At 39.4% G+C, this 14,560-nt stretch overlaps 2 protein-coding genes across 5 annotated transcripts in view; one reads left to right on the forward strand and one right to left on the reverse strand.

Annotated features, from left to right (window-relative positions):
- Nucleotides 1–14,560, reverse strand: part of Xpnpep3 (X-prolyl aminopeptidase 3) — a 57,720-nt gene that overhangs the window by 41,582 nt on the left and 1,578 nt on the right. Inside the window, exon 1 of one of the 4 annotated variants that reach the window (XM_063243675.1) lies at nt 7,741–11,067. The exons of the other annotated variants lie outside the window; for them this stretch is intronic. Coding sequence (XP_063099745.1) covers nt 7,741–7,774 — 34 coding nt within the window. The 5' untranslated portion in view covers nt 7,775–11,067. Of the gene's footprint in view, nt 1–7,740; nt 11,068–14,560 lie in introns of those variants that run through there. 4 annotated transcript variants of the gene reach the window in all.
- Nucleotides 11,056–12,668, forward strand: Dnajb7 (DnaJ heat shock protein family (Hsp40) member B7). Its single transcript, XM_013153175.3, is given in 5 exon segments — nt 11,056–11,652; nt 11,655–11,834; nt 11,837–11,955; nt 12,063–12,181; nt 12,183–12,668. Coding segments are annotated over 5 exon segments (897 nt in total). The 5' UTR covers nt 11,056–11,534; the 3' UTR covers nt 12,544–12,668.

Raw genomic sequence — 14,560 nt, forward strand, 5'->3', positions numbered from 1 at the left:
TTTATTTATTTATTTACTTACTTATATTTGAGATAGCCTAGGCTGGCCTTGAACTCATGGCAATCCTCCTGCCTCAGCCTCCCAGAGTGTTGGATTATGGGAACATGTCACCATGCCCAGCTACAAGCCACAGTTTTATTAAGAATATGTTAAGTATGAGAAAATATATTGGGGGCTGGGGATTTAGCTCAGCAGCATAAGCACCTGCCTTGCAAGCAGGCAGTCGTGAGTTCAATCCCCGGTACTGATAATAAAGGAGAAAATATATCCATGCTATCTCCTTTAACCTTGAAATATTATAGCACATAAAATAACCTATGAAAAAATGTTTACTTATAGTTGGCACACAATGTTACCATTATTAGTATTAATTTAACAAAAATATATTGAGCACATGATTGAAACACATTGAGCAGGAAGCAAGATTGTCAAGACTGTTTGCTATAGTCTTCCAGGGACACAGTCTAGGGCAGAGGGGGCAAACCTGTGGCATGTGTGCTGCTGGCTCCTCACTGAAAACACTATGTGGTTCACCACCACTGGTCTAGGTGAGGTGAGAAAACATGGAGCACAATAGTACCGTACGGTGAATGTAGTAGAGAATTCACATACAAGGCATTGTTTTTCAGTGCTGGGGATCAAAGCCAGGGCCTTACACATGCCTGGCAAGCACTGTACCACTGAGCTCCACTCCAGTCCCCATACACAAGGGTTTTTAAAAGCACAGACTATTACCGTGCCTCAAGATTGAGGCAATGACGAACAAGAGGAAGATGGTACTTTGAGGCACACACAGAAGCACACAAAGGTGTGAGCGGAAGACAGAAAGTGGTACCTGTCCAGAGCAGAATTAAAGCTGAAGGAGGGAAGCACAGCAGAGCAGGCACTGTGTGTATGTGAGCCTGAACTCTACCTACATGGAACAGGCCAGGCTGGCGGGAGACAGAGGACACCATCCTAACGCAGCAGGCAGCAGTGGCCCACTCCACCAGCAGGTCAGGGCTGCTGCAGTGAGAGTTTGAGTAAGGGTCAGGCCTCTAAACACTTCGTATGGTAAACTAAGGAATTACGACTTTTTTTAGTATATGTGCTGCAGAAAAGAGCACAGCAATTAGACTTTTTTTTTGGTCTTTTTCATTTTTATCAGTACCGGGGATTGAACTCACGACCGCCTGTTTGCAAGGCAGGTGCTTATGCCGCTGAGCTAAATCCCCAGCCCCTAGCATTTAGACTTTTAACTGTGATGAGAAGCAGGCATTATTTTTATAAAGGAGGGATCAGACAGAAGTAATTTGTGAAAAAAAAAAAAAAAAGAAGTAATTTGTGCAAAGTCATACAGCACTAGAAAGCCCACACTCAGACTCAAGTTTATTTAATTTCAGTCTCCATACTTGCTTTTTCACTTGGTTGCTTGGCAGAATTTCTGCCTATAATCCTGGCCACATAATCAGTGCCATACAATTTCATTGGGAGCAGACAACCAGAACAATGGGAGAATATGCTACATCTAGATCAAGACAAATCTTTCTGTAGGTAGGAAATATGCTGGATGAAATAATGGCATAAGTATTTGTGAGGTAGGAGTCTTAAATGTAACTCAACTGAATTTATGGAAGATTTTTGGAAAAAAATATTGCTTTTTTAGACAGGCAAAACATAAAACACTCTAGGACATATGAAAGTACATTTAAGAATGGTGAAAAATGAGCCAGGCATGGTTACCTGTCTGTAAACCCAGTACTGTGAGGCTGACACAGGAGGACTGCCAGTTTGACCTCAGCTTGGAGGACTTACTCAGTGGGATCTTGTCTCAAAATAAAAAATGGGCTAGGGATGTACTTGTGAAGGCCCAGGGTTCAATTCCTAGTACCACACACACATACACAAAATGAAAAATGAGAATATGGATAAAAAATTCAACAGGTGTTTTTTTTTTTTTTGGAGGGGGGGACCTGGGATCAAACTCATGACCTCATACTTGCCAGGTGGGTCAACAGAAAACCTATAGAATATGTTTTAGAGAATATACCCTGTGTACATACACTTTAAGTTCAACAAACATGAGATAAACAATTTATGGAAATTTAAAAGACAGGGAAACTTGCTAGATGACACCAATAAGGATGCAATCAACCAAGTCTAGACTATGGGAAACAGCTCATACATCAACATGTAGCTTTAAGGCAGGCTGAATTGGTGAGAAATGGAAGAGAAAGATACAGATTAAGAAAACCTTAAAACTATAATTAACCAGTTTTATTATGTGGGTCTTATATGGATTCTGACTTAAGCAACAAAATGTAAAACAAATACACTATTTACATTTAGGAAACCACTGACAACTTGCAGAGGGACTGCGTATTTGATGTTGTTACAGAAGAACTTTATTTTAAGGTATAATGGTGGTATGGTTATATTAAAAAGGAAAAAATCTTACTTTTTAGAGATATACGTGATTATTTAAGGATAAAGTGACATAGCCTGGGATTTGTCTCCAAACAATAGGGGGGTGGATGGATTGAGGAAAGGATGAATGAGGGTTTTAATGACATAAAACTAGTCATGGAGTTAATAACTTGAAGTGAGTCACAGGTAGATGGGAATTCATTATACTACCGTTTTTATTTATTTTTAAAAACAAACAGACATGGCAGCACACAACTGTAATCCCAGTACTCTAGAAGGCTGACGCAGGAGCATCACAAGTTCAAGCCCAGCCTAGACAACTTAAGTGACTCAGCAGAAACCCCATTTCAAAATAAAAAATATAAAGAGGTGGAGATGTAGCTCAGTGTGAAGACACTGAGTTCAGTCATCAATACCACAAATAAGCAAACAAATAAATGAATAAAATTTTTTCAAAATGAAGGCACAGTTGAAAAATCATGGCATAGCAGAAAAGAGCTGGTTCTAGTTTAGTTCTAGGATTGATGTGGTCTTGACATGTTACAGAATTCTTGTGTACCTATATATTTACCTGTGGAAAAAAGTAAAGCACTCATATTAAGTAGTAGCTTTCAAACATTTTTTGGACAAAATCCACAGTAAGGCCAGGCGTGGTGGTGCACACCTGTAATCCCAGCATTTGGGAGCCTGAGGCAGGAGGATCATTACAAATATGAGGCTACATAGAAGTTCAAGGCAGTCTGAACTACATAATGAGTTGTTGTCTCAAGAACAAATTGAACAAACAAAAACACGGTAAGAAATACAAGCCAGGTGTGGTGATGTCATAGCCAACAAACGCTGAGACATATTCAGCTCCTGGAAGCTGAATGAAGCGAAGAATATGTTGTCCCCTAGAGCCTTAGAGGAGGTACCATCCTGCCGACATCTTGATTTGGGACCTTTGGCCTCCAGCACCATGACAGCACAAACTTTTGTTGTACTGGACTGCCAATCTGCAGTGATTTATTATGGCAGCCTCAGGGAACTAACACAGCAACATACTAACATTACAACGTGTATTCTGAAAAACCCTGCACTACCAGGCTGTGTCTCTATTCTTATGTCAGCTCCAGCTGGGGAAGAGTTCCTAGGGGAGAGGGCCCCTAATGGTTATTCATAGTATAAAGGGATCCTGAGACCACTCCCTACCCCACCCAAACAGGAGATTCTTTATATTCTTACTTGTAAATACTCAAAGAAATAACCTTAAAAGCACAGCAAATTTAGCTGGGTGTTGTAGTGTGTACCTATAATCCCAGCACTCACGAGACTGAGGCGGAAGGGTCACCCATGAGTTCAAGGCCAGTCTATATTACAGAGAGACAAAACAAAAAAGCACAGCACTGTCTCCAATACAAAAAAAGCACAGCACTTTACAACCCTTTTAATTTTTTCATTATCTGTCCCCTGACATTTGTGTTTCTGGAAGGGAGAGAGGGCACAGGGAGAAATGATAGAGGTCTATAATAGATGTAGAACCTGTTCTTAGGTGACCAGAAAGTACTATTATGAAGAAACAAGGTAACAGTGGAGATTTTCCAGAACTATCTCAGCTTCCCTCACCTGTAAACCAATTCTTGTCCTAATCACAGCTCACATAGGGTGCAGCTACAATTTTCCTTACTAAAGTGAAGAGTACAGGAACAGTATATTTAATGGTTTCAAATCACAGTTGATCAATTTTATTGATAATACCTATACCAGACCTCAAACTAAATTCCCTTCCCTTGGGGCACCCAAGATTATCACTTTCCTGGTAATACCTCCAAAAATATAGTACTTTATTCACATGAAACCGAGTCAAACCAATGGTACATTCTGTGTCTGAGGAGGTACTATTGCAGTGCTTTGGCTGTAATGATGAGAAAGAAAACAGAAAGGGTAAGTAAGTTGTTTACGATGTACTCAGATGAAACAATGATTTGAATAATAATTTAGAAATGCCATAGCTAGTGGCCTACACTGTCTATTGTTTCAGCAGTAAAACAACTGAACATAAAAAGATAACCAATTCTCTTTTTTAATACTCAGATGAAATAGTATTAGCCTACCCAATCTCATCTTTGGAGCACTCCAAGCAGAGCAAGTTTGACAAGTTCAAAGCCATCTAATACTTCAACATGATACACTGCTTATTCTCAGCGGACTAAAAATAGTATTAATGGCTGTTTACTTAATTTCAAGTAAACAGATCTTTTACTTGATCTGGTCATATAATTAGTATCAAAGCATGTATGTCAAGTCATACTTCTAAAATATCCAATTCCTGCTTAACATCATCTCACTAGTTTAGGCCTCCCTCATATGCCTGGACTAAGGCAACAGATTCTGCTCGTCTTGGCTCCACCTTGGGTTTTGCCTGTCTAATTTATCCTCTATGACTATACCCTAGTTCCAAAGAGATCTAATTCTTTACCTTGGGCTGCAGATGCAGCTCAATGGTAGCGCACATACTCAACTAGTGCTTTGCATCAAGCTCACTAAAGGCTGTGTCAGCCACGTCAGGTTCAAATTTCAAGCCTCCTGCACTAACACTGTAAGAATTTTTTTTTTTTAATTTAAGGAGAAAAGAAAAAAAAAGTGAAAGGGTACAAGTTATACAGATTTACAGAAGAAAAAAATGAACAGTAGGAAATCACTAGTTAATGGATTACATATTGCCATCTTAAAAATAATTGTTCAAGTCACAAAATTAAAGCCTGTAGAGTGGACATTCCAACAATGATACTGCAAACAGTTCTGTTCAATGATCCAATAAAACTCTGTGATATCATTTTCTATCTTATACACTTAAATATACATGCAGTTATATAGTTTAGAGCACTTTCTTTTCCTCTCTTTTGTACAATGACTATTACACATTTTGGGTTTCATTGCTCCCACGGTTCTTATTGCTTTTTTGGAAGAGAGTAAAACCAAGTGAGACATAACAGGACAGAATCGGTCAAGTCAAAAGGGTGGACATAATAGATAATATAAAAACATAATACAAGGTGATCATCAATGGTTACCATAATGCCTCCTGCTATCTCTAATAGAATTGCCTATATCATTAGTTATAATACAATTGAACAAAATAGTAAAGAACAAAACCGACAAAACCAAAACATTGGTGACATTGTAGGTCTTCAAAAGTAGATAAACGTCAACGAGAATGGGCGTTATAATGAATCTCATTATCTTCTCAGCTGATGCCTAAACTTTCGAACCTGATACTATCCAGCAAAACAGAATAGGGGAACATCAGTCAAAAACAAGATGGTGAGAGTAATACAGGGCTTCAAATCGAGATAATAGAAAGTCAAAGTGGGTTACTATACTATATCCTGCTATTTTTTTCCCTTTAATTAAACGGATAAAAATAAAAAAGTAAATAATGGAGTGGAGATTGAGAAGAAAGAGGGCATAACAACAAAACAGCGCAGATCAAAACATAACCATTTAAGCAGAATAGTGTTTCACCACCAGATAATTCCGACCTAAAAGTAGTTACCATATTGACTCTTTCCTTGAAGTCCTTGAGTACAACTTCATATACTGTAGCATTAAGTATATCAAAACAATGTAAAACCATTTAAGAGAATGACAGCATTACAGAGTATTTAGAATCGACTAACAGAAAATGAACAATGGTTTCTGTATAATCTCCTTGTCTTTAAAAGGTTTTTGCTTATACTATCGTACATAATAAAATCCAATAAGATACAACCTGTTTAGACCATTGGAGACAGAAGAACAAAAGCTAGATGAGACTTCAAAACAAGATGATACTAAATCAGTATTACCTATTAAGATGTCATTTTCTCTAAAATAGCTGTTCCTATCATCCAATCTTCTCTGTCTCATTTCTGTTGAGCTCTTTTTCTGTCAGTAGCTGTCAGTTTGTCTTCTTCATTTTGTTCTCTGCTCTATTTGTTGCGGCCTCCCTGCCACCATTTCTGGGTTCTTTGTATTTTTCTTTTAGAATATCCTGCAATACTTTCTGTAGGGTTGAATTGGTGGTTGCAAATTCCCCCAGTTCCTCTTTATCCTGAAAGCACCTTGTTTTTCCATCAATTTCCAGGGACAGTTGTGCAGGATATCTCAATCTTGGCTGGAGATTATTATCTTTCAAAGCTTGAATTATTTCCCCCCATGCTCTTCATGATTTGATGGTTTGTGCAGAGAAGTCTGCTGTAATTCTGATGGGTGTTCCCTTGTAAGTGGTCTGTTTCTTGTCTCTTACAGCTTTTAATATTCTGTTCTTGTATTGAATTTCTGGAATTTTTATTATTATATGCCTGGGTGTTTCTCTGTTAGGGTTGTAGGTAGCTGGGGTCCTGTATGCCTCGTACATCTGAGTATCTTTACCTTTTGCTAAATTAGGAAAATTCTCCTGGATTATTTCTGTGAGTAGCTTTTGTAGTTCACTTGTTTGTGTCCCTACTTCTTCTTTTATGTTCTTAATCCTTAAGTTATGGCTCCTCTTATCATCTTCTTGTCTTTGTATTATTGCTGTTTGTTTCTTTGTTATTTTTAAGAAGTTTTTCATTTCATTCTCCCATATTACAAGTCTGCCCTCCAGCTCAGATAGTCTGTCCTTAGTTTCTTTCAAGCTGTTATGCCAGTCTTGGATAGACTTCTTAATTTCTTGATAGTCCCTTTGAACCTGCTTCACGTACTCTATGCTTTCTCTGTTTTCTCCATCAAACAATTCTCCCCTCTTTTTCTGTTCTTCCATTCCACCATCTGTTTTTTCCTGGGTGGTGCTTAGCATTTCTCTAACTATTCTGCATACTTCTAGCTTCAGGTCGTTGATAATTTCATTCCTGAATTGGTCTATGAGGCTCTCTATATGGCGCTTAATGTCTATTGGTGTGGTGTCCGCTATTGCCTGTTTCTCAGAATTGGGGGCCAAGGAGCCTTTCTTGTTGCTTCCCTTCCCCATTTTCTCTGTTCCTTATAAAATGCAAGCTTACATAGGAGGCCCAGCTTCCCTGCCTGTCAGCCACAGCCTGATCAAATTGCGCTGGCTAGGTGTTCCCGCCCACCGCTGCCCAGGGAGTTACGGACTAGGCAGCCTACGCGGCAGTCACCCCTCCAGGCCACCGTCAGGCTCTGGGATCTGGGTTAGGCCAGCCTACCAAGTCCGCCCGCAGCGTCACGCAGGCCAGGCACTTTTCACCAATCCCGTCCGAGAGGGGAATGTGTGGCTGGAGTCGCCACCGCGCCCTGCTCTTACAGGACTGCCCGAGCCCAGAAAGTCCTCCGCTGGAGTCAAACTGTGGTGGAGTGTCAGTTTCTCTCACTCACCTCGCCACCAGTCAGTGTACGCCTCCTTGTCCATCCTGTTTTCGACTCCGTTCGCAGACTCCCGTTCCCAGAGCTTCTGCGCATCTCTCCTTGCCGAGCCGCTGTGGAGGCAGCCAGCCGCCGAGTGGTGGGAAATCCAAACCGCGGTTTCCAATGGCGTGGGGTCCAGCCTCCACACCGAGACTTTTCTGTTCCTATTTTAGCACCAGGACTGCATTCCAAGTTGGTTTCTCTCAGCCCAGTTCGTTCCTGAGTCAGCAGAGCGTATCTCTACCGGCTCATGTCTCCTTAGTCCGCATCATTCCTGATTTCTGAGCCGAGCCTTTCAAAGAGCCTCCGGTAGTTGCTGTTATCTATCCGCCATGTTCTCCCAGAAGTCAGAATTTTTTTTTTTTAAAGATACTTTTCTTTCTTTCTTTCTTTTTTTTTTTTTTTTTGGTCTTTTTCCGTTTTATTGGTACCGGGGATCAAACTCACGACTGCCTGCTTCCAAGGCAGGCGCTTATGCCGCTGAGCTAAATCCCTAGCCCCGCACTGTAAGAATTTTTACCAGAACTTTTTCAGAGCTTCAAAGTCTTTAGCTTAGGCACTCAGAAGTTTAAGACAGGAAGATCTCAAGTTTGAGGCCAGCATGGGCTACAGAGAAAATTCAAGACCAGCCCTGAACTATAAAGCAGCACCTTGCCTCAAAAACAAAGCCCAAACCTAAAACAAAGACAAATTCTAGGTTACAACCTTTCACAACCTAGATCTTGTTGGTTAGACTAGCCTATTTACTAAACAAATTTACTGTAGCCACACTAAACTACTTGAAGAGTGTTAGTAAATTATTCTGTGCCACAGCATTTGCTTTAAAAAAGAGTTCTCTTGGTTTAAAATGGAGTTTGTCCACCCCTCTGATTATGTAACTTGTACCAATTCAGCCTGAACATTACACAGTGAATCTTTCTTATAGTCTCACCCACTACTATTGATGCAACGTTGGATCATGCAATTTGACTTTGTTTTCCTATCTCTGAATTTGGAATACACTTATCATGAATATAAAAAGTCAATGAATTTGGTTTTTGATTGGATGTGGGGAGTAAGGAAAAAAAAGAGAAATTAATTCCTAGATTTTGATCTGAACAAATGGGTGAATGGTTGCACCATTAAATGAAATGGGAAGCCTGGTAAGGTGGTAAACTGTAACCCCAGCACCTGGGAGGCTGGGGCAGAAATTTGATATCAGCCTGAGCTTCATAGTGAGTTCAAGGCCAGCCTAAACTACATAAGGAGACTCTGTCTAAAACAAAGAAAGAAAGAAAGAAAAGACTGAAATATTTATTGGCTATTACAATGGGAGAGAGGACAAACAGGAAGTCTTAAATTTAGTGGGAAATGTGGCAGACTAGATATATAAATTAAGTTGCCATGAGACCTAGTCATTTTCTAAAGTCCCAGTGTTACAGGTAACTGAGCTAGTCAGAAATATTATAGGCAATGAGACAGGGCTAGGCCTTGAAAGAAGCTGACATGGAGGACCAGATGTCTGATGACCTTGGCGGGGACACACATCTCTTGCTATGGGCCAGATCTCAGGACAGAAGGCAAAACAAATGCAACCACACCCTTAAGTATATCCTTAGTGATTAAGTCTGGATCACCTTGAGAAGTCAGGAGTCACCATCCCAACCCTCTATAGGAAGAGTCAGTGATGTGACCTGCTTCCCCATTTGTCCAATTTTACCTAAACAATTAAACTTACTGGTTGACCATAGCTCTGTCCCACCTCATGTCCATTTGCCTTATAAGTGCCCAGTTTTCCCCAACTTTAGACTCGTCTCACGCCATGATTTTACTCTATAAAAATCCCAAGAAAATATAGACTCTTTGGCAACCCACAAGGGACCCCTTCTGTCCCTCTCTCAGACAGACGCTTTCTTTCTCTCAATTAATATTTCTGCTCTTAACCTCTGTTATTCCTAAAATTCATTCTTCGATTTTAGAGAACTCGAACTCATTCTGGACATATAGTAGGTTGGGAGTTTCCTTCACCAGGACTGGATACTACTTGGGGAGACTGAATAAAATCTGAGGCTTTGATATTTTAGTAAGGGAAGCATAGGACAGAAGAAAACCAGAAGAATGTGGTATTTAGGAAATTAAAGAAACAAAAGTGAGCTGAGTTTGTGTGGTAGCATACACCTGAATCCCAGCACTCTGAGAACATGAGGCAGGATCACAAGTTGAAGCCTAGGCCTAGGGGTCAGCGGTTATAGCTCAGCAGCATAAGCGCCTGCCTGGCAAGTGCAAGGTCCTGAACTCAATTCCTAGTATAAAAAACTCTGAAAAATCAAAAAACAAAAAAACAAGTTCAAGGTTAGCCTGGGCAACTCAGGGACTTAGTGAGCCCTGTCTCAAAATAAAAAATAAAAAAGGGTTGGGGGGGGAGGCTGGGGATGTAGCTCAGTGAGAAGGCCCTGGATTTGATATCCAGTACTTGGGAAAAAGAAGCTTTGACAAGGAAGAAGGGTACAGTACAGATGGAAGCCAAACTGGATAGAGTATCCCAAGGATGTAAGAAAGCCCTAACTCTGAGACAATTTTGAAAAATTTCATTGTGAATGGATCAGAGAAACTGGCACAGCTGCTGGGAAGGATGAGGATAATTACAAAAGCAATTCTTTGTGCTACACTTGCACACTCTACTAAAGTTAGCATCCTCAAATGATTACTTTAGGAGCAGAATTTTTAATTTTCTACTTTACTCTGTTCTCACTATATGTTTGTGAGATGTCTAGAAATTAACTCTTAAGTTCTGGTACCAAAAAAATGCAGTACAGTGGAAACTGCACTCTGTTTACAGTGAAAATACAGTGGAATTTGGAATTTGACTTAAATTTAAAAATCAGATTTTTCACTAACAAGCTACATGGCCTTAAGCAATTTACTTTCTCTCTCAATACCTAAACTGCTTAGCAACATAAAATATGCAGTTATTTTGCCAGAATGCTGTGTTAGTTAAATGAAAAACTGTATATCATAGTATAGAGTGAGTTAGAGGGTGCTCAAATACTGTTTAATACTTTAGGTATTTTTATTTTTATTTTTTATTTTATTTATTTATTTATTTATTTTGGTCTTTTTCGTTTTTATCACCAGTGGCTAAAATTATGCCTGGCCCTGCATAGGCATTCAATAATTATATAACAAATACAAAAATGCATAATTTCTAAAATCTTTACACATTTTATAGTAAACTCTAGGTGAACAAAGATACTATCATCTAGGATGACTCACTACTGGCCTGCAATGAATAAGCTTCCATTAGGCACTTGCTGTCCCTGATCCCCTAGTCTGCCTCAGGGGTCTTAAGCTGACTAGCATCCAGTGCTTCCCTCATTATAGCCCTTATTAAACACTGTGATTCAACCACCTATCTGTATCTTTTACTGATCTCACTAAAATAAATGTCAGCTTGAAAACTTTTTTCACATGGTTCACTGGCTCTCCACGGAAACAGCAGAGGTCCCAGTATGGTCTTGTGTGACTCTGAACTAGCTTTCTTTGGAATGTCCAATCCCAACCCTGACCCCAACATGACAACATAAAGTGGCCCTCTCTGTCATAAGCCTGTAACTGGGCTTGCTACACAATCAGACTCCTTATGTCTTCCCTGAGTGTGACATTCTGTTCAGTGAAAACACGTGCCTACTTGTGGTTACTGCCTCTTCTCACTACTACCACCATACGCAGAGCCTGAACTTTAGAGGAAACAAACAGTGCACCCATTTTCAATAATCTGTTAAAACATGGTGGGTTATTATACAGTCCTAGGAGTACAGAGATATGCTTCACCCGAGGACATTAAAAAGGCTTATCATAAAGTAGCACTTAAATGGCACCCTGATAAAAATCCACAAAATAAAGAAGCAAAAGAAAATTCAAAGAAGTAGCTGAGGCATAGGAAGTATTATGAAATGATGAAAAGCAGGACATTTACGATATGTATGGAAAGGAATTAAATGGCAGAGGTGGAAGTGATTCTGATGATGATGATTATGGCTTCACATTCTGTAAGCCTGATGATGTCTTTAAAGAAATGTTTGGTGAAAGGACACATTTTTATTTCACTTCTTTGAAGACTCGCTTGAAGATCTTTTAAATACTCTAAGAGGCTTGCATGGAAACAAAGGTGCAGGATCCTTTTACTTTACTTCCAGTGAACATTCAGTTTTGGAGACATTTTCTTTCTTTTTTTTTTTTATTGATACCAGGGATGGAACTCACAACTGCCTGCTTGCAAGTCAGGCGCTTATGCTGCTGAGCTAAATCTCCAGCCCCTGGAGACATTTTCTTCAGTTGATACAGGATATACTTCTTACGGTTCACTGGGGCATGAAGGCCTTATTTCATTCTCTTCCTTGGCATTTGATGATACTAAGGTGGACAATTACATATGTTATAACCTCAGGCAAAGCTGTTAATGACAGAAATATTAATTCAAACAAAAATATTGAGAATGATCAAAAAAGAGAAGTCAAAGGCCTTGAGTTAAAATTTCTCCTTGAAAATGATATGAGAGACAAAGGGGACTTTGCAGAAGTATACAGCTGGAGAAAACATTCATTCAATGATTATTTAAATTCCCACAGCTCCAAGCATGTGTCCCAATATACTTTTATAGAAAATGATGAGCAAGTTATACTTTGGATTCCTAGCAATTGAGATCCCTGTATTTTCTCAGCAGGATTCAAAGGCGGTAAGAGGAAAAAAAAGCAGCACAAAGAGGTACAGAAGTCAGTCCAAAGGAATTGCTAAACTGACTCTTCAGACATATTATAACATTTGAACATGATTCTGTATATTTTGGTTAAACACAGTTTTTGTAGATAATACTTATTTAATACTACCTAAAGGTATATCTTCAACATTTTAAGCAAGTTTGTGGACATTTGGTTAGTAGTTGTTTGGATTAGGAATGTCACAAGAAGATCAATTTATGATAACAATTGGTGATGTTATGCTTGGAAAACTGAGGTTTTTTCTTTTTTACTTTGTCTTGCATATAGAATATCTTTTTTTGTTTTAGAAGCAGGGTCTAGTGCTGGCTAGTCTTGACCTTGCTTATGCAGCCCAGCCTGGCCCACCACACTCAGTTTTAGAATTTGTCTTTAGCAGAGTTCATTTCTTTTACTTAGCTAAAACTACTCTACGAACTTCTGACACACATAGAACTTTAGGAGACCAAAAATGTACTAAGAGGCTGTGTGTGGTGCTACATGCCTGTAATCACAGGACTCAAGGAGTTCCACGCCAGCCTGAACTACATAGCAAAACCCTGTCTCTCAAAAAAAAAAAAAAAATTAAAAAAAAGTACTAAGATACATAGATTCAGATTATGAAATTATTCAGAAAATAACTTCTCAATAGAAGCAAAGGATCTGATATGTAACTTAAAGACACTTAAGTATTTTAAATTAAAAATTGATTTACATTTGTACAAATGTATTCTATGCTTCAGTAGTCAAAAGGTGAAAGTGATGAATAAACTACACACATCCAATGGTGGGGGCAGGAAAGAAATATTCAGTATTAGAAGAAGAAAATCCTGTTATGAACCACAACATGGATGAGCCTTCAGGATATTATGCTAAATCAATCAAATGAAGTATCTAAAATTGTCAAAATTCTAGCCACAGAAAGTAGAATGGTGATTACCAGAGGCTGGAAAGAGGGAAGGTAGTTACTTAATGGGTATGAAGCTTCAGATTTGCAAAACAGAAATGTCCTGGAGATGTTGCACAACAATGTGAACATTTTCAACACTACTAACCACTTAACATGGTTAATATAGTAAATTTTACATAGGCCAGGCCAGCCTATTTGTTTCAAGCCAGAATTAACCAGGATTCCTCAAAGCAATCCGGCAGTCTCGTCTTTTGTTTTGGTTTTTGAAACAGGGTCTTGCTATGTACTTCAGGCTGGCTTGGAATTCACTATGTAACCCAAGTTGGCCTCAAACTCAAGGTGATCCTTATGCTTCAGCCTCACAGATACAGGGATTACACCATCACACTAGGCACAGTATTATTATTATTATTTTTTTAATCGGTACCAGGGGATCAAACTCAAGACTACCTGCTTGCAAGGCAGGTGCTTATGCCGCTGAGCTAAATCCCTAGCCCCAATATTACTATTTTTTGTTTGTTTATTTTTCCAGTGAGTATATCTTGGGGAGGAAAGGTAATTTATTACAGGGAATGTCTGGACACAATTAGCATCTAAAATTTGTTTCCAGAAACTAAAATCATAAAAGCTTAGGATATTTTAAATGCTATTTACATAACTGTTCTCCATTCTTTTTTTTTTTTTTTGTACCAGGGATTGAACTCACGACTTGCTAGGCAGGCGCTTATGCCACTGAGTTAGATCCCCAGCCCTTGTTTTCCATTCTTTTTTTTTGTCTTTTTCCTTTTTATCAGTACCGGGGATCGAACTCATGACTGCCTGCTTGCAAGACAGGCGTTTATGCCGCTGAGCTAAATCCCCAGCCCTCTTCTTTTGTCTTTTTTGAGATGGGGTCTTGTTATGCAGTTCAGGCTGGTCTTGAACTCCCAATGATCCTCCCACCTCAGTCTCCGGAGTGTTGGGATTACAGGCGTGAGCCACCATGCCTGGCTTGTTCTCCATTCTTAACAGAGAATTAAAAATTCAAATTTAAACCTCACACCTGTAATCCCAGCACTCGGGTGGCTGAGGCAGGAGGATCATTGTGAGTTCGAGACCAGCCTGGGCTATAAAGTGAGCTCAAGGCCAGCCTGAACTGCATAATGAG

This window comes from Cavia porcellus, unplaced genomic scaffold, assembly GCF_034190915.1.
Source record: "Cavia porcellus strain 051 isolate PalLab524CR breed Dunkin Hartley unplaced genomic scaffold, mCavPor4.1 scaffold_40, whole genome shotgun sequence".
Classification (NCBI taxonomy): domain Eukaryota; kingdom Metazoa; phylum Chordata; class Mammalia; order Rodentia; family Caviidae; genus Cavia; species Cavia porcellus.